Source organism: Lucilia sericata, unplaced genomic scaffold (genome assembly GCF_015586225.1).
Source record: "Lucilia sericata isolate MDLA Ls3-8-SP2 unplaced genomic scaffold, ASM1558622v1 Contig000041F_arrow, whole genome shotgun sequence".
Classification (NCBI taxonomy): Eukaryota; Metazoa; Arthropoda; class Insecta; order Diptera; family Calliphoridae; genus Lucilia; species Lucilia sericata.
The window spans coordinates 359689-384134 of record NW_023994079.1 but is presented as its reverse complement, the minus strand read 5'-3'; the positions used below and the strand labels follow the sequence as shown (position 1 = coordinate 384134).

Sequence of the window (24446 nt, the reverse complement as noted above, 5' to 3'; positions counted from 1 at the left end):
GTACTGATATTGATTTTTTTCTGTATTCAGTAAAAATTTTCTGTATACTGCATTTTTTCAGTAATTAGTAAAACTTTACTGCATACTGATTTTATTTTCAGTAATCAGTAAAATTTTACTGAATAATGTTTTTTTCAGTAATCAGTAAATCTTTACTGAAAAAATTTTTCAGTAATCAGTAAAAATCTATTTATACTGCAATATTACTGCTATTGCAAAGTGTCCATCTAGGTTATGAGCCCATAAAGTGTTGGGAAACCCAACATTAACTTAAAATATACAATTAAAAATAATTTTTATTTAAAATAAAAATAATATTTATGAATAAATCTTTGAAAAAGTAAATGCAAAAAATGTTTTAATAAATATAACGTTATGTCATTTGTGGAACACCATGAATTGTTTTTTTTTTAATTTTTCACCAAAAATATTTCCGTTAATAATTTCTTTACTACAAAATTTATATTTACTAAAATTATTAGGTTACTAAATTATGTTTTTTATTTGTAGCCTGCTCCAGAACCGTACGATCACAGCGTGGATGAAAGAGAGCACACTGTTGAACAATGGAAAGAACTCATATATGAAGAAGTCATGGATTACGAAGCACATACCAGTAATACCAACTCAGGATCTACAAATGTGCGGTAGAAATGTACTTTTTGTGTTATTTTACAGTGAAAAGCTTTTAATATACAACTTTTAATGTATATAAAATTTAATTGCAATAAAAGCACATATAAACTTATTTTGCTTTCTATTATTAAGGTCCGGTAGAATTAAGCTTGGTAAATTTTTAAGTTGAATTTGAGAAAGTTATTATATTCATTTTAGAAACAGAGTAAAATAATAATTTTTACATACATTTCGTGTTATGTTTCTCTCAATTCACTGTGGGAGAAATATCCAATTTAGTGGTGCGAAAATAATAAAATAAACTTTCACAGGTTATCAATGGTCTCAAATATACATAGCATAATTAAATAGCATCTCCCATAACGGGTTAACACAAAGTTGAATGTGAACACTTTTGTATATTTAAAATTTCAGTATTTCGGAGTAGTTTTGATATCATTGAATATAAATATCCACTGTTAGTATATAGTTTATTGTTTTCATATAACTCGGGAACTGCTCGAGGCAAATTAATTAATTTCATGTTGTATTTGCTTAGCAATACAGTCGTGCAAAATATTTGGTAATTATTTTTTTTCATATAGTTCAACTTTAAAAAGCTATTAGTTATCGGTGCAGTGAAATGCAGTTTAGATATGTATTTATGCTTTTAGTATATAAAATTTGTCGGAAGTAAATTAAATCTTAAAAAAATCAAAACAAATGCATAGAAAAATAAAAATAGTGTTGTCTTTTCCAAAAAATTATATATTAATGCACCAAATCTGAACAAATCTTCCTGTACTGGATATTATATTAGTCCAATCTTGGAATATGTATTTTATTTAATTGAAACTGTATGAAATTATATGTAGTGTCGTAATTTTTAATTTTAAAGAAATATGGAGTATATATTTCATATTATACCGAGGATTATAACAGCTTTTGGACTTTTACCCTACTGTAAAGACAGTATTATGTCATTTAATATCTTCCCATTTCTATTCTATTGAAGAAATATTTTATAAAGAAAATGTTAACAAAATATTACTTAAAAAGCTAACGAAAAGAATTATTAGTTTTATATGTAAAATGTATGCAGTTTTTTTAATAACAGATACTACAGCAATTATTTATATTACTAAATTGGTATAAATCATAACCATAATTGTTTAATGAAAAATATCTATTCTAATGATCGAATATGAATTATTTGATTATGATTATAATATTAATTTTAATCTTATTTTACTGCTCATTACCAAAAAATATACAAATATTTAAAAATATTTTCGGTCTATCCTGACTGTGGGTGCGTGTCCAAATTGTCATTAATATATCTCACATTGAAAACAGGATATCCCAAAGTACACTAATTCGATAGCACACATCTTTGTCTAAAATATCACTATACATCTCTAATGGATCAGGTGATAAATAAAGAAGATATGAATTAAATTCCGCTAAATTGGGGTTTTTTCCCACTGTGCAATTTCTCTAATATAATATGTTTCTTCATATTAAAAACGAAACACGAAGTATTGCCGTCAGGTCAAAAAGGATTAAAATTAGACTATGTCTTCTAAACGAGCAGTACGCGTGTTTTGTATTGACAACACCCAGCGGTAAATAACAAAGTACTTAGATAATAGTTTTTGTTTTTATTTCTTTAAAAAACAAAAATAAAATACCTTTTTTTCTTTTGAATACATGCAAAGCAAAATTATTTTTGTTTCTATATGTTGTGTTTTGTTGAAAAAATTATTTTATTCAAAAATTTTAAATAATTATGGAAATCTAAATGGCAAGAACGGATTTAAAAATTAAGGTACATTTACTTCACACATTCAAGATTTAATACTGACAATTTCCTTTTGTTTGTTTACGGAAGCTGTAAAGGAAGATAGCCGAAAATTTATTTTCATTAAAATTATAATTTTAAAATTTTTATTGAATTATAATATATATTAACTTTATTTTATGATAATTTTTAAATAAACTTGCATAATTTACTTCACACATTATAGTTTTAATACTGACAATACATATTAACTTTATTTGATGATAATTTTGAATAAACTTGCATAATTTTAAAATAAATATAAAACAAAAATATATTTTTCTATAACAAAATCGGAAGGCATGCTACTTTAACTTACAAATTTCAAATAGGATTGTAATCTACATACATACATACATTCATACATACATACATACATACATACATACATACATACAACATACATACATACATACATACATACATACATACCATACATACATACATACATACATACATACATACATACATACATACATACATACATACATACATACATACATACATACATACATACATTACATTTTATTTGCAAGCGTTTCATTAACTTCGCTTAACACTCCACACAATTTTAATTTGCCCTATTGATATTGTGGCTTTCATTCTAAGCGAGAGCACACTGATAAGGCAGTCTAGGACACTTTTATGTTAAATCTAAGTGGAAGAATAAGTGAAAGCATCACTACTGACTGCCACGAAATATCACTTAGATAAACGAGTACATAATGTGTATTTTTATCGCTGAGCAGCTAATACCTGTACGCACAAAGCAATTATTCGTCGCTCTCATTCTTTATTAAACCCCCAATTACGAGCTGAATTACATGGTTCGTCATACAAGATTTCAGCTGCGAATTAAACAAGCTGTACGTAATTCAGTTTGAATTTTTTTATTATTCTGCGACTAGCCTTATATGACTAACGAGCAGATTTTTTCGATTAAATACAATGATTAGTAGTAAGAATAATAATAATATCCAAAATACTGTTTTATTTAAACCAGATGATGTGGTTTAATGCGTTGGAGTCTATTTGGTTGGCTTCGGATAAAGTAATGGCTACTGGCTTCACTGTTCACGTGTGTTGATAACTTTTGGTGGTGTGATATTGCAAATTTCTTCATTACGTCTCTGACAAACTCTACGCATAAATCACGGTGAAGGTCATGATTTCGTGTCTTAAAACTTTATTTTGAAAAACTTCAATGTGTTTAATTGTTGAATTTTTGTCTGGCATCCATACATCCAAACTGCTTTCAGGATTTGTTGGCAAACAAGTATTTTATTTTGTATTGACATGGAAGAAGTGAGCCATGTCAGACTTCTGTACTTAATTTCAAGTTCTTGCTTTTTCTTTAGTATACGGTCGAGCCAAGTAAGTTTAGAATCTAGCGCAAGACCGAGGTATTTTGCAGTTTTTGATAATGGAATTTTGGTTTCTTGTAAAAATCTTACATGTATACTTTTTGAAAATATTATTAATAGCCGGTCGGATATATTTGGCTGCTTCTGTAGTAGAATTTCCAATCGTAAGTACATCTGCACGGTCGGCAAATGTTGCTATTGTAGTGTTTGGTGTGTTATGAATGTCATTTGTAAATAAGGCTGACTTCCAAAACGTCAGTTGCTTTGTATACGAACAAAGTATAGTGTTTCATGACGCCGCAGTACAAAACATTGACAATGCATACTGTTTTAAAACGTCATCGACAAGTATTAGAAACGCAGCGAAATGGCAATCAACGCATCAATTTTAAAGTTGATGCTTGTTGAAATTATTTGCTAAAACTACACAAACAGCTGACTTACTAAAAACAATATTTTGCATCTTCTATATTGAAAATAAACAAAGCATCGTTGCAATGTTTTGAAACTTTACATGTGTGTAAATACCGCAGTGAAATTGTCTTTAGACTTTGTATTGATACGTTTTGGAAGACAGCCTAACTAATATAGTAGAGGGCCAAGAAAGCTCCCTTGAGGAACGCCTGCTTTTATATCCTTCAGTTCCGAGAACTTATTTGCGAGTTTTACTTGGAAATAACGATTTTCAATGTATGATTTTATGATGTAATACATTGTTGGAAATATTTTGGAGAGTGTATATAACAGGCCTTCGTGCTATACTTTATCATTAAATGCTTGCGCTGCGTCTATGAAAACAGAAGAGCATATTAACCTTTCGTCGAAAGCGTTTTCAATTTTTTCAATAATACGATGAATTTGATATTTTAACGTTATCGGTAGTGTACAAAAAAGATATTTTAGGGGTAATTTCGGTATGATTTAAATAATTAAAAATATGTTTATAAATGCATCAGCAAACATTTAAATACAAGAAAATAACATTGGTATTATTGTTTTACGTATTTTTTTTAATTTAAATTAAAAACAGTGTAATTAAATTTCTATTTCTTTAATTCATTCATTAATAAAACATAAATGAAAAGTAGCAAGTGGAACAAAATATTAATTTATAGAAAATATTTTTGTTCAATTTTTAAACCATGAGCGTAAGAGTAATTTTCTGAAGGGGGCCTTATATACGTCAATTATGAACCGATACTCATACAATTTTCTACATATTTAGATTTTGTTTTGTATAAACTTTTTATGTCGATTTTCATTGCTCGTAATTTTCTGAATCCTCATCAAATTTTCTGAAGAGGACCTTATATGATGTGTAGGGTCAATTATTGACCGATCCTCATACCATATTGTAGACCGATTTTGGTTCATATAAAACTTGTTTACATTGAATATCATCGCTATACTCGCATTTTTATACCAGCGTTAAAGTAATTTTCTGAAAGGGGCTTATATGGCGGGTAGGGTGATTTACCGACACATTCCGCATGAAGAATGGGCAAGATTAACGTTCGTATAAAAGTATGTCGAATTTCATAACTCGTATTTTTAAGCCAGCAATGAATGTTTAAGTATTTTTTTTATGGACCGATACTCACTAAATAATGTAGAGATTTTGGCTCGTTTGAAACTTATGTGTGCCGAATTTAATCGCTTTACTCGTATTTTTAAGCCAGTAATGAGCGGTAAAGTCATTTTCAGAAGGGGACCTTATATGGGGGGTAGGGTCAATCATATGTAGATTCTCATAAAGATCAGTAGATTGGTTTTGGCTCGTATGAAACTTACTTATTTCGAATTTCAATTATGAACCGATTGTAATAAAGGCAATAGAGAGGTGATGGCTAGTAAGAAGCTTATGTCAAATGTCATCGCTACACTCGTTTGGCTAAAAACGAGCGTTAAATTTATTTTCTGAAGGGGACATCATATAGGGTGTAGGGTCATTTATAAGCCGATCCTAAAAAAAATGTAGAGAGATTTTGGGTCCCATAAAACTTATGTGTGTCGCATTTCATCGCTATATTCGTCTAATCCCCGTTAACTCCACCTCCGGTTATTGGTTACAAATTACAAAATCAATATATCACCCATCTTTTTTGATGGTGGGTATAGCGTTTTCGTTATTGTAGCGTTATTTTGGCTTATTTCGGTGTCGGTTGCTGTGGTAACGGTTTTGTGCTGAAAAGGTATTTTAGCGGTAATGATAGCTTAGCGATAATGGTTGCCAACCTTGCTCGAAATCCACATCGGTGTTTAGGGATACAATTGTGTTGACTAAGTATAAACGGATAAATACTTTTTTGTATCAATTTTTCAAATATTTTTTAAATTACAGGTAATAGCGAGATTTGTCTATATGATGGAACGTCATGTTGAATTTTTCCTGGTTTTAGTATCATGATTATGGTGGATACTTTTCAATAGGATGATACATATTGTAGCTGTATAGCAGCTTTGATTAGTGTTGTTAGAAATACGATTGCCTTAAAAGATCATAACACGATGATTTTTTATTTTTAAGCTTGATGTTTCCTCGTCTAACTTCGCTTACAGAAATTTAAATATTCGATGAAGATACATTGTTTGCTATGTTACGAAAGTTGTTAGTATGTATTAGATAAATTGGGTACATTTGGTTGAAAGAGGTTCTCTAAATGGCTTGAGAAAATAATAAGATTTTCTTTGTTTTTGGGTGGGTTTACGGTTTTTGTTGCCATCCAAAGGAAATGGTTGTTTTGTTTGTTACTTAAAAGATTTTGAAGATACTTTTCCATAGTTTGATTTTTTTGGTTTGAGCTTGCGCCTCAAATACTGGATGCTCTATTGTATTTATTTTTCTCATCTGGACATCGGGTTTCATGCCATTTTCTTCTAAGTTTTCTTTTATGTTCCAGCAATATTTTAATTTATTTTAGGTAATTTTTACATGTTTGTTTTATTACTTGTATATTTGCCGTACTAGACCACGCTGCTTTTTTGATGTTTTCCGTAAAATTATTAGTATATTTCTCGAGTTATTCAATAGAACTAAAAATATTTGGCACAATCATTTTATTGAGGTTTTCCAGTTAGTATTCTTATTATACAGAAATGTATTGCTTTCTTTGAATTATATGTTCACTTACTGTTAGAAGAATTGGAGAATGGTCAGAACTAGGGATGCCAGATTCCGATTCGCAAAAAGCTGGACATCGGCTGGACAAAACAAAAAAAGCTGGACATAAAAAAATACCGAGAAAATGTTAATTTTGGTTTTGTGTAAATAATTTCACAGTGATAAACCAAAAAAATGCAGGGGTTCTCATATACCAATTCCGTTTTGTTATAGTCCATATAGTACGAATATATTTTTAGTTTTCCCCGATCACTTCGTTAACTTAGTTTTTAAGAGCAAAAGATGTGAAAAAGCTCCATTTTTGAAGTTTTAAATTTTAAAAATCATAAGTACGTAAGCTTTACGTAAAGAAATTGACTATCGCTCGCAATAATATGTCTTTTCGCGTACTTTCCTGTAAGAAATATCCAGTAACTTTATAATAGAGAGCCAATTTTATAAAAAAATGTGCAAGTTTTTGTTTATAAACAAAGATTAGTAACTCCCTTTTGCTGAAATCTCAAAAAAACAAATAAATGAAACTTTGATTTTTCTTATAAATAAATGGATATTTAAAGTTAACAAAATATGTAGTATCATTAAAAATATATTATTGTTTTAAAACTTTATGAGACAAAGATATTATTAAAATAAAAATTTACACAAAATCGCTAAGAGAAAGACAAACTAAATTGGTTTAGAAGCGCCAGATTGACAATATTTGTTATGATTTTTCACAACAAATAAACTCTTTTAAAAACTAATTTATGATAAATAAAATTAAAATAAATCTAATTACAAATTATTTTTTAATATTCGTGTGTTATTAATTTATATATTTCTTTCAAAAAATTTAAAATTTACCAAATTTTCGATTTCTTTGGTTTGTTTACATATTCATAAAACAAACATATGTTGTGAATATAAGTTGTATATTTTTTACTGGGGAAAAAATATCCAGTAAAATCAAAAAATTCTCTATCAACGAACTGTTAATAATTCGCTCGAACGCGAACCCAGTAACAATTGTTGCAAATTGTTACAAATTATGGAGTACGCGAACAGACCTAATATTTATTACGACATCAGCTGTTCAAGTGTTGAGACATGATGATAGAAGAGGGAAATCATAACTTAGTTGTATAACAAATGTACAATCAGTGTTGGCTAACATGATTTGACAAAGATAACATAAAAACAAGTAAGAAAGTATAGTCGGGCGTGGCCGACCATATGATACCCTACACCAGTTATGAATATTAAATGTGATTTATTTTTCATAATAAAGCATTTATCTTCAATATTCCCTTGTTCCGATGCATTTAAGCAATTTATGGATGAAAAACTAATTTTCTGAAAGAGGCTTTATATGGGGGCTAGGGGCAAATATGGACCAAGCCCGATAAAATTTTGTGAATATATTTATATTTACATAATATTTTATTGTGCTGAATTTCATCGCGATATTTGTGTTTATAAGTTAATTTGGGAGATTCAAGTAATTTTCTGAAGGGGACTTTGTATGGGAGCTAGGATCAAATGGGGCCCGATCTTTATGAAATTTGGCAGGGTTATCAAGACTTCTATAAAACTTAGTTGTGCCGTATTTTATCGATATATCTCTATATTTAACATAATTATGAGCTCAGAAGCCCTTTTCAGGCGGTTCTGTTCTATGGGGGCTAGGTGAAATAATGGACCGATTTTAACCATTTTCAATAGGCTTCGTCCTTGGGTCAAATAAAACGTGCGTGCCAATTATCCATCCAATTATCTTGAAAATTGCGACCTGTAGCTTGCGCACAAGGTTTACATGGACAGCCAGCCAGCCAGACGGACGGACGGACGGACATAGCTTAATCGACTCAGAAAACGATTCTAAGCCGATTGGTATACTTTAAGGTGGGTCTAGGACGAATATTTTTATATGTTACAAACATCAGCACAAATCCAATATACCCTCCCCACTAAAGTGGTGTAGGGTATAATTATTGCAGTGTGTTAAAAAAAAAAATCTATTTAGCTGGACAAATTAAATTTTAGCTTGAAACTGGACAAGCATCAAAAAAGCTGGACAATCCAGCCAAGTCCAGCCAGGCTGGCAACCCTAGTCAGAACTTATATCTATACCATCTCCAAGGTTTATGAAGTTTTTTGATATTTTATGAATAACTAGCTATACTCAGTGTGCTTCGCTACCCTAATCATAATGGAATAAAATAAATATAATTATTGTGAATGTATATAAGTGTATCTGCAATATCAAAAAGTCCCCTTTTAGAGAACTATTTAAGTTTGATTTTATGATTCTAGCCTCAATGTTACAGAAAAAAAAAACAGTTGAAGAACGAAAAAGTACCAGACAGTGCCTTTTTATAGATTTTCATAAAATCAGGATAACGCATGTTTAATTTTCAACCAGAAACCAAAAAAATCGCATACAGATTTTTATACAATCAGGAAGCTGCGTGTCCAATTTTATGTTTTTACGTTCAATATTATAGAAAATTCGAAAAGAATTAGAAAAAGAACAAAAAAGGATACTGGGAACTTTTTAAATTTTCATTCAATTATGTTTACATATGTTTATATATTCAATATTTTAGAAAGCTCAAAAAGTACCAGTTGAAGTACGAAAAAGTACCAAAAGACCTATTTTATTTAATTTCATGTTCCTAAGTTCAACTTTATAGAAAATTCAAAAAGTACCAGTTAAAAAACGAAAAAGTAGCAGAAAATATTCCAGCTCAGCAAAAAAAAGTGAGGAAAAAGAAGTAGAATTTTCACCACAAATAACATACTTGAAGTACTTCCAATTTTGGTGAAAAACCTATGAATTTTACATTAGCGTGTCATTGGAGGGATGTTGATCATTTTTGACAACTTTGAACTACATCTAATCTTATTCATAGATGCAGTAAAAATCCGATATTTGGATGTCAAAAATAAACCACATTCTTTCAATGACACGCTTATGTAAATTTCATTGGTTCTTCACCAAAATTTAATGTACTTCGAATATGTTATTTGTAGTGACTTTTCAACATCTCTTTCCTCACTTTTAACTCGGTTTTTATTTGTAAGGAAATATTTGGAAAATTTTGGTTTAAATGCAATCGCATTTTGAGATGTGATTAAGATGTCGTTTGTAAAGTATGACATCAATCTGTCTCTGATTGCTTGGTTTTATGTTTCTACGTTCACTATTTGTAATAGAAAACTCAAAAAGTACCGGTTGAATAACGAAAAATTACCAAAGGTCCCCCTTTTATAGATTTTTTTTTAAAGAGAAGTAACACTCAGGCGTTAATGCCTATATGCATAGATCGTGTTACTTTCTTTGGAAAGGTATAGAGTAGAGGAGAATGGTGGTGAAAGTGAAGGATAGAAGAAAGCTTTGTTTATTTACAACTCTGTAATTGCACGTTATGTTTAATTTTAGAACAGTGTTGCAGCGCTTCTGGTGTTGAGTAGGCGCATTAATTTAAGCTTTTTATAGCCAATTTATATTTATTTTACTTCGACGACGATTTAATGCTATAGAGTATACCGCCGAAGGAGGGCGCTGTAATAAATATTAGTTTTGATAGATACTTATAATTTATCATAAACTGATGTTGTTGATTGGCAGCGGCTGGGGATCGAACCAAGGGCTTGCTAACCATGCTTAGTGATCAACGTGCTAACCACTTAAGCTACAGCACCCTCTCTGGCTAACTAACTCTGGCTTCTCTTCAGTTGTCGAATAAATCTTTCGCCTTTTACTAAAGATTTCCGTTTAGAGGAGCATTCTAATGAGTCTAAAATAAAATTTTTGCATAGATTCTCATTAACTCCGGAATCCACTTGCTTAATTTCATGTTTCTAGGTTCAATATTATAGAAAATTCAAAAAGTACCTTTTGTAGAACGAAAAAGTACCAAAAAGTCCCCTTTTATGTGTTCTGACCTAATCCGAGCTCTGCATACTTTATTTTATGTTTCTAGGTTCAATATTATTGAAAATTCAAAAAGTACCTTTTGTAGAACGAAAAAGTACCAAAAAGTCCCCTTTTATGTGTTCTGACCTAATCCGGGCTCTGCCTACGTAATTTCATGTTTCTAGGTTCAATATTATAGAAAATTCAAAAAGTACCTTTAGAAGAACGAAATTGTACCAAAAAGTCCCCTTTTATAGATTCTCATTTACTCCGTGCTCTACACGTTTAATTTCATGTTTCTAGGTTCAATTTTATAGAAAATTCAGAAAGTACCTTTTGAAGAACGAAAAAGTGCCAAAAAGTCTCCCTTTTTAGGTTTTCACTTAATGCTGGCTCTACATGCTTAATTTCACGTTTCTAGGTTCAATATTATACAAAAATTCAAAAAGTACCTTTAGAAGAACGAAAAGTACCAAAAAGTACCATTTTATAGATTCTCATTTACTCCGGGCTCTAAATGCTTTATTTCATGTTTCTAGGTTTAATTTTAAAGAAAACTCAAAAAAGTTCCTCTGTAGAACGAAAAAGTACCGAAAAGTCCCTTTATTATTAATTTCATGTTTCGATTTCATATCATAGAAAACTCAAAAAGTACCAGTTGGAGAATGACAAAGTACCAAAAAATATCACTTGGTACCCGGGTGTTTAAGTGCTCTATACGCCATTTTGACAATTTTGAGTTAAGGACGCCACTATAGGTTTTCGTCTGGTTGCTGAGATATATCGTGTCTGTTTTGCTCTATATCCATCAAAACAGAACTTTTTTGTGTCATTTTGCTCTATACGCCAATTAATGGCATATAGAGCAAAATTGCAATAAAAAATCTTGAAATTGATTTGTGCTGAAAATTTTGCTCAATATGGAGTTAAAATTGTTTAATACTAATATTTTTCAATATATTCTCCTGTTATAAGTAATTATATGGAGTTCTTCTTTATGTATAGAATACTGTTGTATTTTACAAATAAAACTAAATAAATACATATCGCGCTCATGTACTACAAGATCAGCATAATCGAAAAAAGTCGTTCTAAGAAAAATTGCTTTGAATATTTAATGAATTTTAATGAGTAAAATTAAAATTTTAATCTGTTTCTCATCTAAGTTGAAATTTAAAGTAAAGAATAATGTTCTTATTTACTTTCATTTAGATGCATTCCAGAAATATTTTTGTATGTTCATTAGGGTTATTACTTTTTTGGACGGCAAAATACCACAGCACTACATTATAGCCAATACTGTTCTGATAATAAAAGGCAATTTTTGTCAGACCATTTACAGGTCAAAAGTATTATTCACAAATTTTCTGAGTCTGGTCATTCACAAATCCAAGAAGTCGATTGCCTTGACAGTGCTTTAGACAAATATCTGAAACGTTAAGAAATTCATAGTATATTTGTAACCAAAATAATTTATTTACAATAAAATTTAAAAACTCAATTTTGCAGCCTACTTTCCAAATAGCAAATATAATAAAAAAGGTTGCCGAAATCAATTACCAGCACCGTTAAATATTTTTGAAACAGATTTAAGTAACGTTAGGAGAAAAGAAAAAATTCAAAATGAAAAAATTACTGATTTAAGATTGTTATTTAGTTTTATATCTGAAACAGACAAAAATTATTACTTAACTCAAATAAATTGAGATGTTAATTTTTTATTTGTCATATTCTATAATAACATTATAAATAGTTTTTATTTTTGTAAATGAATAAATTGTTTTTTTTTTTTATTTTTTTGTTAAAATTTTTAGGCGTGTTTTATTGCTTTTCTAATGCTATTTTTCTCTACGTGTATGTATTTGCAAGGAAATTGTGCTGACGTCAATATTCGATGAGGTGGATCAAAGGATAAAAAAGTCCTTTTTTAAGATTTTTATGATTTTTATTATATTTCTTGCAAATAATCCATATCCAAATTTAGTATCATATCTTTGGAAGACGATTTCAATGAAATAGCACAATTTTGTATATAACTCCAAAATTATAACAAATGTCGTAATTTTTCGGGAAATTTTAAAGTTTTTAACATTTTTACATAGAATTATTTAATGTAATTAATTGAAATTATTACATTATAAACCTCATATAATTCTACAAAATGTATTTTTCTGTTTTTGGAAATTCGATATGATTCTAGAAAAATATCTTGAATTTATTGTAAGAAATTTTAATTATAATTGACGATTTCCAAAAATTTCTCAACAATTTGAATCATAAATCGCTGGAAAAAGATCTAGTTCAAAAGAAGGCGTATATGTTCTCTAAAACTTCTCTAGAACTATATCCGAACTTAAATCATTGATTAAATAACTTGTTCCAGAAACGTTCCATTGAACGAGTCTGTTGATGCGTAATGTATAGTTGTGAATATTTTTGGAATTGTGTTTACAATTATTGCAATGTATTACATATTAAAGCACGTGTGTTTTCTTTAATTTTCAAAACTTCACTGCATGTTTATTTCAATATAATATTAAAGCTAAATGTACATAGGTTTTGTGTTGTAATATAATAGTGGTTACGTTAAATTAACAAAGAATGCAAGAGGAGAACAATGTAAAGTTTAGAGTGACCATGCGATATGATTACTTTACACGCCTCTCCTTAAGCTTCTCAATAAAGATACAAATAAAATATTTGAATTGTATACATACATATGTAAGTAATATAGGTAATTGATTATTATTATTATTTTTGTTTACTTCATTATTCAAATTTTGTTTTTCTTCTCAACTACTTTACCTCCAATACGTGGTCTGAGTTAGTTTGTGTCTTAGTATTTATTTCCGTTCTCCCCTCAGATTGGTCATTGGTTAACTCCTCTTGTACTTCAGTGTCCCGATGTTGTTGAGGTTCTTGTTGTTGTTGTATTACTTGTTGCATTTGTGGATTTCTTATTTGATCTAAATGACGTTTTATTTCATAATTGTTGCGATTTAATATACAACAATAGGAACGACGACCTAGCTGTTTTTTATTGTCGCTTCTGTCCAACTAAGTTTGTTAGGGTTTCTATAATCACGAACTAGTACATTTTGACCTTTTGAGAATACTATCATGTCTGTTCTGTAAATCGATTCGGTTTCAAAACTGAGAAGCTTTTAAAATCGAATTTGGTGTTCGAATTTTTATTTGAACGTAAAATTCAATTACAATTATATTAAAAAACGCAAAAAATAATTGTTAAATTTATTTGAATCAAATTCAAATCGATTTAATTTCGACTAGATTTTGTACTCGGTTATAAAACGAGAAAAATTATGAGAATTCGTTTTTAAACGAGAAATTTACTCGGATTCGGTTTACAGAACAGACAGGTATTTTTCGGCCACCATTATAATATTTTATATTTTTCTCTTGTGATTCAATAATCTTTTCCATTGTAGTTGGTGGTTTGAGAGCGCTAAAACGAGCGCTAAAACGAGCGCAGAACGAGTGTTCTGCTAAAAAATATTTTTGCTGGTGATTCACCTGTTGTATAATGTGCTGTATTACGGTAGTCCACTAAAAATCTTGATATTATTTTATCAAGATTTACATCTTTTTGTTTATCTTTTAAATTAGCAATAACAGATTTTTTAATAGTTTTCACAAAGTTTTCTGATTTGCATTAAAATTTTAATTCTATTAAAAGACAAAAATTGTTGAAAGTCATGGGAAGTAAATTGCCGACCGTTGTCGCTTACCAGAGTATCGACCAATCCGTATCTAGCAAATAATTCTCTAAGCTTCGCAATGGTGAATGTTGTTGTGATTTTTTTTGTCTTAAAAATTCCGGAAATTTTGAAATGACTATTACAAAGTAAAAATTGTTTGTTGGACCAGCGAATTCAACATGAATTCGATTCCATACTGAACTACAGGGCTCCCAAGGAATTAAATAACTCCTTTCAGGGCTAGGCAACAACTCTTGACACGATTTACAATTACGAACAATATTCTTATCGCTTATCGAGACATGGCACCAAATGTAAGATCTTGCTAAAGCTTTTGTTTTTACTGTTCCTAAGTGGGTGCTATGTAGGTCATTGAGTATTTTTGTTCTTAATTTTTCTGGAACAACTGTTCTAAGTTGTAAGTTGTGTGTGTTTTTCTCAATAAGGTGCAAATTCATCTCCTTTTATGTTATTTAATGTTCTATTTAAAATAGTTGTGGCTCACTTTTAATAAAATTGGATTTCTTTTTGTTTCACGAGCAATGTCTTTAAAATTTAAATTCAGCCCATTTTCAGATTCAATAAAATTTATGTATGAATTTTCCTTTGATTAGGATTCAAAATCTACTTGGGACATACGAGAAATGCTATCCGCTTCATTTAAACATCCTTTCATATATTCAACGGTGTAGTTAAAACCAGAAAGTATCAATGCCCACCTCTGCATTCTAGCTGAGGCCATTAAAGGTAAACCTTTATTATTGTTAAAAATAGTTAGTAATGTTCGATGGTCTGTTCTCAAAATAAAATGATTTCCAAGCAGATACTGTTTAAGTTTTGTAACACAAAACACGATTGCTAACGCTTCTTTTTCTAAAGTGCTGTTATTTCTCTTGCACGAAGTTAGTGCTCTTGAAACAAAAGCAAAAAGCCTTAAGCCCACAGGAAACTTGGTAGATAACACTCCAGCAACGAGCATCAGTGGTTAATATTATTGGTATTTCAGAATTAAAGTGAACTCAAATTTGATCGGATGTAATAGCACCTTTTTATAAAATTATATGCCTTTAGACATTTTTCTGACCACAGAAACTTTACATTTTTACGTAATAGCTCATATAAAGGTGACATTTTGTCCGCAAAATTTTTAATAAATTTTATATACTTGAGACACGGTCATTATTTTTGCTTAAGCCGTTTTTATCAATATTGAAACCAAGATACGAAATTTTTTGGTTGAAAGAAAATACTCTTTTTGACATTTAACTTGACTCCAGTTGATTTTAATTTTTGAAGTACTAATCTTAATGTTTTAACATGATCATCCATATTTTTGCCCGTTACCGTGATGTCGTCTTGATATACAACAAAATATGGTATATCTCTTAATAAATTCTCCATGGTCTTCTGGAAGATTGCTGCAGCTGTCTTTACATCAAATGGTAACCGCTTTACCTTTAGAGTACCAATATGAGTACTCCATGCACACAACAGTTGGGAATTGTCATTCAAAACAAGTTGATTATATGCATTTGATATATCTAGTTTTGTAAAAATTTGACCACCCTCTAACTCATATACCGGCGTATAGAGAGGAAGATAAAAAAATCACCACTACACACACACTATTGGCATTTTTTCAATGAAATTGCACTGAAAAAAATATTTGGTTATTTTTAATTTTGAAGATTAAATTGCATTACCGTAAAATGCGAATATTTATTAACAAAATGTTATCAATGTACATAAGAATGATAATTTCTTCACATAGAAACGACATTTCAAATTAAAATGTACAAAAAAATATGAAAAAAGATGAACTTATTTACTTTCATTGTTAAGCATTCTAGAAAATTATTTAGGGTGTACGTTGTTTTTGTAAATTATGCTCTTGTTTTTGAAAGTTGTTTTTGTTTTTTCATGTTGTGTTTGCAATTTCATCAACAAAACGGCATCAACCCGCTTTGCTAAATGCTGTCAAGCAACTAAATAAAATATTTGTATCTTTGATGCTCTTGTTTAGAAGTTCGCCTGCGATCATGTTGTGTACATGTAATTTGCCGAAAATCTTCGTTGTGAGAACAATACTAGCGCCGACGTCTGCTCTAACTACTCAAAAATTTCCTCAATTCGTGGCCAAGAACGTTACTTTGTATTTTCTTTCCACGCCAGTGGTAAAGGCCTAGGCTTAAAAAATACCGGTTGTGCACCATCGTTAATCCATAACGATATTTTGTTTACTTTGTATTCGCCAAGCTGGTTATCAAAAACATCCGCAAACTCATTTTATAATTGATCAACAATATTTTCTCCATTACCTATATTATTTACTTGTACCAACTCGAATCCAGATGCTCTTAAAAATGAACGACCAAGAAGTGGGGGAACCACAACAACAATAGTCTTGTTTATACCTTTATAATTAAAGCATGCATCATATTCACCTATAATGTTCAGTCGATCTCCATTATAATCCATATACGAAACTTTGCATGGCTCAAACTTGTTGTAATATTGTTTTCTTTCAAAAAACACTCTGGAACTAAAGTTCAAGGAGCACCAGAGTCACAGAATACTGTAACTTTCACACCATCGATTTTAACGGGGAGAGAGTACACGTCACTAGAAAATTTGTTAGACACACTGAAAATTGAATAATTAAAAAAATCATTATCATTAGGATCGTTAGTTGATATATAATTGATACCTTTTTTATATCTACAAATTGAAGCTAAGTGTCCAATTTTACCACACGAATGACATTTGCTTTCTTTAGATTTGCAATTATGAGAACTATGACTACGCCAGCCACAATGAGAACACTGAATCTTCTGTCTCTTTTCACCACAGCCTCTGCCGACATCACTGCTACTAGCGCTGTTGTTGTTTGTTTTTTATCCACGTTTTCTTTTTGACGAAGTTTACACTGAAATCTGCACTGTGTTTACTTTTAGTTGAATTCTTCGTTTCCATGATTAGTGCCTTTTTCAGAGCAGTTTCAATAGTCAAGCTTTCGTCTTCTTCACAAAGCCTCTCATAAATGTAGTTTGACAAACCCACAATAAATTGATTTAAAACGAATGCATCCAAGTGTCTTCCAAATTTACAATTGAGAGCTAATGTTTTCACTTGGGCATACCATTGTGCAACTGTTTCGTTTTCATTTTTTGTAGAACAATTAAATAATTTGCGTTCACGAAAAACTATTGTAGGTGGTATATATTGAGTGTCTAAAATTTTACACAATTCCTTATAAGTCTTTAACACAGGTGTATCTGGACTCCATAAGCTGTGTAACATATAATATGCGGCAGCGACAATCGACTTTAGTAGTATAGATTTTTTATGTTGTCACTCTCAAAATTTATTTCGCAAAAATGTATGTCTAGCTTTTCTTTCCACACTTTCCAAGTCCCCTGGTTAGGAGAAAATTCTGGAACATTTCATGTCTGTAGCACCGTAAATGGTTGACTTTATACTTATTGTTTTAACCTCGTCGCCAATTATATTAATGTATTACATATTAAAACACGTGTGGTTTCTTTAAACTCCAAAAAACAACTTCACTGCATGTTTATTTCAATATAATATTAAAGCTAATTTTGTGTTGTAACATAAAAACGGTTATGTTAAATTAACAAAAGGAGAACAATGTAAAGTTTAGAGTGACCATACGATATGATATACTTTACAATTATAATGATATTTCTAATTAAAAGTCTAAAGGGAAGACACAAATGAAATCCTTTGTAAAGAATATTACAATCCAAAAAAATTTTGGAAATGTATATTGAATATAAGATTTTAGTTTAGCTTTGTTCCATAGGAAGTGGCCCTTTTAAAATGTAACTTAAGCTCATCAAACTTCTACAGATAACCATTAAACATTATTTTTTATGTTGTACATAATTAATTAATAATTCATTTTTAACCATATTTTTACAGAAGAACAAGTAAAATTGGCATACAAGAATATGTACTAAAAATCCTAAAATGTGCTAAAAAAGTGCCAAAAACATTTGAAAATGCTAAAAAAGATGCTAGGTTCTAGATTATATTTTTGGGTGCTAAATGAGTTTAAAAAGTGCTTAATTTAGCACTAAAAATGCTAAATTTACAACACTGATACCAACATAAAATCTATAAAAATAAATCTAAATAAAATGAAATTTTATAGTTTTTATTGAAATAATAGAAAAAATAATTAATTTAACAACTAATTTAAAAAAGTAATATATGTATGAAAAAATTTGAATTATTACCATATGATTAGATAATTTCCAGGGAATCTGTGTTAATCTTGCAACTGTTGATTGGTACACTTCCAAAAGTTGTAAAACATTGGACTCTAAAATATTTTTGTAGTTCTTAATAAATTTTATGATCAGTCCATCAAATTGTAAGAGTTATATTTTGGAACGCATTAATCCTTCAACGAAATAAACAAAAATAATATTATAATTAATATTGAATTTACATACTTTTGTATTTATTGAAATTATCTGTTATACTTTAGGAAGCAATAAAAATAGAATTCTCTTATGGCCAGTACATATCACACCAAAGTTTAAACGGTCAGATTCATTTTTTACATTTTCTGCAAATAATCTACATTTTTAATGGAACCGCGTATGTAATGAAATAAGACTTATATAACTTACCAGATCCCTTCTTATTATATTTAAATTCGACTGGAAGTATTTTAATAGGGGTTACAATATTAGCTACTGTTTTCTACAAAAATTCTAATAATTAAAAATGAATTAATTTATTTATAGTTTTGGATCAAGAAAAACATTAGCTTTCATGGAAATTTTTTAAAACATTAATATAACTTGGAATTAAACCGTCTATAAAGATCTGAAATTATTAAGTCATGGATTATTTTTAAAATTATTTACAGTGACTAATGATAGGAACACGACCCTAAACGGGATATTGCTTTTAAGACTAATGCTACAATATTATTTTCTGTTTACTCTCTTCTAATTAAGGAGTTATACACGTTCAAAAAATATCTATTTAAGTTCAATATATTGGGAACGGCATGCTCAATTTTAAGAATATTAGTATCATATGATAGGTCATAGAAAGACCTGGTGCTAATAACTAAAAGAGTACAGAATAATTAGGTCCAAAGCTATAGGAAATTAATAAAATTGTATTTAAAAAATGTGGTTTTAAAAATATGTTATTTTAATATTAAATATCTTATATGGGAAATTTCGTGTCAATTGACCTAAGTTAAAAAATCGATTTGGATGAAATTTGCACCAAAGATAGTATTATTAGTTAGTAGTCCAGCTCTGTGTCGGTCAAGAACAGCCGGAGTTAGAGGTCATACGGGGTTTTTTTTAAATGAGTGTAACTTTTCACCTATTGGTCCTAGCAAAACTTGTTCAAAATAGTTTTGATTCAAAAAATAATTTTTTTGATAGATATCCCACTCGCATCCCATTAAGCGACAATAAAGATCTTAAAGGAAATTGTATAAGCTTTCGTTTGAGCAAAAAAGAAGGTACATTAAAAAAATAAACAAATTAAAAAAAAATAAAAAAAAAAAATAAAAATTATTAAAAATTCAGGATGCACTAAGTAAGTGCAATTATCAAGTTGGCTGATTTTTATTTGTTTATTTAAAAAGTCTATGGGTTGTGTCGAAATTAATTTATTTATTTTTATTATGAAAAAAAGTTATTTGTATTTTCAAACGAAAATTTTTCAAATCAAAAATTATGAACTAAAATGCTGATAGAAAGTTAAATATATCGTTGTTCTGGACAACAAAAGATATTGTGTTGTCTTACCTCACTTATCACATCATGTAAAAATTAAATAATTTATGTATTAAAAGTAGTATTATTATGAATATAATGATTCCAGATAGCGTTTGAATCCTTTAAGTAAAAATTTTAATGCATTTTGTTTTTGTTACGATAATGAAATACAAATAAAATGATCATACGTAATGTAAAGAATGAAGAACTCGTTCTTTATGTTTTATGATCAAAAATAAGATTGATGCTTTCTTTATTTAAATTCGGTCTTATATACTAATAAATTTTCTAATTCTATGAGTGACTTTCTAAACTCACTCAATAACTTAAACTCTACTCCAAATAATTAGAATAAAAATGTCCTCAATGCTATTTTGTTGCACTTGAATAAAACATACACTAAAAGTGTTCTAGATGTCACATATTCTGTATTCCCAACACTTAGGTCAGTTTACAATAGTGACATACTTCAGAAAGTGAAAGTATTACTCCATAAACAACACACACAAATATAAACAAATACCAAATACTACCATCCACTTACTTAACTTTTAGTTAACTTTTACTTTTGTAGACTGACTATAAGTTGACTACAATATAATGCAGCACTGCCTCAAAATTTCGTGTTCGACTACGAAAATAACACACTAATAGTCCTCTTTTACATTGAGACTTTTCCCCCTTGGCTTTTCTCAATTTTCTTTTAAATGCCCTTCGTAAAATCTTGAATGTTTACAATGAGACTTTTAAGGCATGCCTGCTTTTTGAAATTATGAGTGTAAGGGCCTTTTTTTACAATTCTTAATTTATTGTTTTAAATATTTTATAAATGAATATATCTATTTCTTTAATATTTGTTATATTAAATATTGTTTTAATTACACAGTGATACAGCAAAAAAATGCAGGGGTTCTCATATACCAATGCCATTTCGTTATAGTCCATAGAGTAGGAATATATTTTTAATTTTTCCCGATCACTTCGTTTAGTTCCTTTTTAAGAGCAAAAGGTGTGAAAAAGAGCTATTTTTGAAGTTTTAACTTTAAAAAAATATATGTTTGGTAGTTTGCAACCGATTTTCAAATTGGATATTTTGTTTTAAAGATACAAGTGTTGTCTTTCAACACAAAAAAATAAATCAAAAATTTATGATTAATGTCTTGGTTAGGGCCATTTAAGTAAAAAAACTCACACTTTTTTCACAATTTTTAATTTTCATACTGCTCTACGTTGGCCATGAAGCAATAACTTTAGCTTTTATTACATTTGAAAAAAGGCACATTAAGTTGGGTTTCCAATGATGATCAATTTATAATAATCGATGAAAAAGGTTATGAGTTGTTCTAAGTTTTATAAAAATATTGCATATTTCTTCCATACAAAAACGTTCATGTTTCTGGTTTTCTTTGTAACAAGTTTAAAAAATGTTTATAAACATTTTTATACAAAAATTAATTTGTATGGAGAAAACCAAAAATTCGAGGAACATGCTATTAGAAAAATTGGCATAAATCATCCAGTTTTTCATAGATTTTTATGAAATAACAAGTTTTAGAAACCTTCCTTTATGCGATTCTTCAACTCACTGCCTCATGGCCAAAGTAGAGCATGATGAAAATGAAATTTTTTTTAAAAAAGTGTGAGTTTTTTTACTTAAACGACCGTAACTCAGACATTTGACCATAAATTTTGGATTTCTTTTTTTGGATTAAAAGGCAACACTTGTATCATTAAAAAAAATATCGGATGAAAACTACTAAACTTATGATTTTTCAAATTTAAAACTTCAAAAATGGCTCTTTTTCGCATCTTTTGCTCTTAAAAAGTTAACGAAGTGATAGGGGAAAACTAAAAATATATTCGTACTCTATGGACTATAACGAAATGGAATTGGTATATGAGAACGCCTGCATTTTATTTTTCTTCACTTTTGTATCACAGTGTTATTTAAGTAAATAATTATGTATGTAAAAAAATGTATGAAAAAAATACTAAAATACTTTAAAATACATATTTTTGCTACTATTAGCTGTATGTTTTAGTTTTTCTTATAGCTATTTATTTTTTATTAAAGATATAATAACATTTTAATACTCATAACATTTGAAAAAATAAATTATTTTTAAATTAATTGAAATATGGAAGAAATTAAATTATTGCAAATGGCAACACTAATTCATGTGTGAGAGTAGTCGCAGACGATATTTACGCTGTGAGAGCAGAATAGAATTCAAGCAACTAGCAAAATCACGAACATGAAGGAAAAGCAATGTGGAAAAAACCCCTCAATAATGAAAAAATTGGAATTGTATTTTAAAAATAGACTTTATGTATGGAAGTTTATGTTGAGGGTGTGCATGGACAGTGAGACAAACTTTCTTCCAAGCGTTAACAGGTAAGCAATACATATATATATATATATATATATATATATATATATATATATATATATATATATATATATATATATATATATATATATATATATATATATATATATATATATATATATATATATATATATATATAAATTTGCACAGTGTATTCCTGTATATCCGGAAGAGGTTATACGCTTATTTTGAAATTTCAAGTGGGCGAGGAGCCACGCCCATATTAAGAAAATATTAAATCAGTATATCTGAGATAATATAACAGTTAGAATCCTCAAATTTTGTCGGAGCCACTTTAGAGTCAATATGATTATTTAGGATAAAAAGTAGGCGGACTAGCAGTAAAGGGCGTGGCACCTCCCATATAAATTATATACACAAAATCGTTTATCGTTTAGCGGTACCTCCCATACAAATTAATTACAAAATTCGTTTATAATGCAAATAAATACAACTAAATTCTTCAAATTTTGCATGAAGAACTTTAATATTCATCTGATCATTTTGTAAAAAAACAGGGAGGATTTTCGGACTTTCATCTGGAGGGCTTGGAGCCCCCATATGAATTAAATACAAAAATTCGTATATCTGAAAAACTATTAGGGCTAGAATCTTCAAATTTTACATGAAGAACTTTGACATACATCTGAACATTTAATAACGGTCGGACTTTTAATGGGGTACTTGCCACCTCCCATATGAATTAAATACAAAATTTGGTTTATCTGGGAAACTCATAGAACTAGATTCTTTAAATTTAGCTCGAAGAACTTTAATATTCATCTGAACATTTTGGAAAAAATGCGGACTTTCATTTTGGGACTTGGAGCCCCCATATGAATTAAATAGAAAAATGTGTATATCTGAAAACTATAAGAGCTTGAATCTTCAAATTTTACATGAAGAACTTTGACATTCATGTGAACATTTAGAGAATAACGGGCGGACTTTCAATTGGGGGCTTGGCACCTCCCATATGATTTAAATACAAAATTTTGTACATCTGGTCAAAGTAAATTAATAAAGTAGCATCACTTGAACAGCTGACTATTTTTTTTAAACTAGATAAATGAAGCAAATTGTCAAAGTTTGTTTTGAAAATTGTTAACATTGTTTACGTCGCCATTTTTAAATTGTGTTTTGCTATTTGTTAAAATTTGTGAAAAGTTGAAAAAGTGAATTAAAAGTGGTTTTAAAGTAGTTTAAAAGTGTAATAAATTTTATAATATATAATAATATAATTAAATCGTTAATATTTTTAACTTAAAAGTAATATTTTTTATTTATGTTTTTTTCACATTGTTGTTCAAGGAAATTTTATTTTGACACAATCTTAAATTATTCCAAAAACAAAATACATGTGGTTGTTGTAGATGTTGTTGTACAACAAGAGATGTCGCTACTTTATTAATATACTTTGCATCTGGTAAACTATTAGTTTATAAAAATTTTTCATAGATTATTTGCGTGGCATCTCTCATATGTAACAAATTGTATATGTGGAAAACTGTTGTAGTAAGAATCTTCAAAATCGTTAAGTGAGATTTTTATTTATATTGCTTTTAGGCTTTTAGGGTTAGGATCAAAGCACATTATAAAGAAATGTACATATATTTCCAATTACATATATATTAATTTTGAATAGATGCTTGTCGATTGCTTGGGTCTGATGATGACGAAAAAATATAACAGATACCTTGAAAGTTATTAAGAAACGCCAAA

At 29.1% G+C, this 24446-nt stretch overlaps 2 protein-coding genes and 1 non-coding gene across 3 annotated transcripts in view; 2 read left to right on the top strand and 1 right to left on the bottom strand.

Moving 5' to 3' along the window:
- Window positions 1-748, top strand: part of LOC119613959 (stress-activated protein kinase JNK) — a 335264-nt gene extending 334516 nt beyond the window's left edge. Inside the window, exon 7 of the mRNA XM_037970038.1 lies at window positions 511-748. Within this exon, the coding sequence (XP_037825966.1) occupies window positions 511-651 (141 nt within the window). The 3' untranslated portion in view covers window positions 652-748. The remainder of the gene's footprint in view (window positions 1-510) is intronic.
- Window positions 749-10637: 9889 nt separating this feature from the next.
- LOC119613975 lies at window positions 10638-10758 on the top strand. Its single transcript, XR_005232287.1, has one exon. It is a non-coding gene; the product is annotated as a U5 spliceosomal RNA (small nuclear RNA).
- A 2876-nt stretch (window positions 10759-13634) lies between these two features.
- Window positions 13635-24446, bottom strand: part of LOC119613913 (zinc finger BED domain-containing protein 4-like) — an 82779-nt gene continuing 71967 nt past the window's right edge. Inside the window, exons 3-4 of the mRNA XM_037969989.1 lie at window positions 17506-17787; window positions 13635-13804 (exon numbers count right to left, since the gene is read on the bottom strand). Coding sequence (XP_037825917.1) covers window positions 13635-13804; window positions 17506-17787 — 452 coding nt within the window. The remainder of the gene's footprint in view (window positions 13805-17505; window positions 17788-24446) is intronic.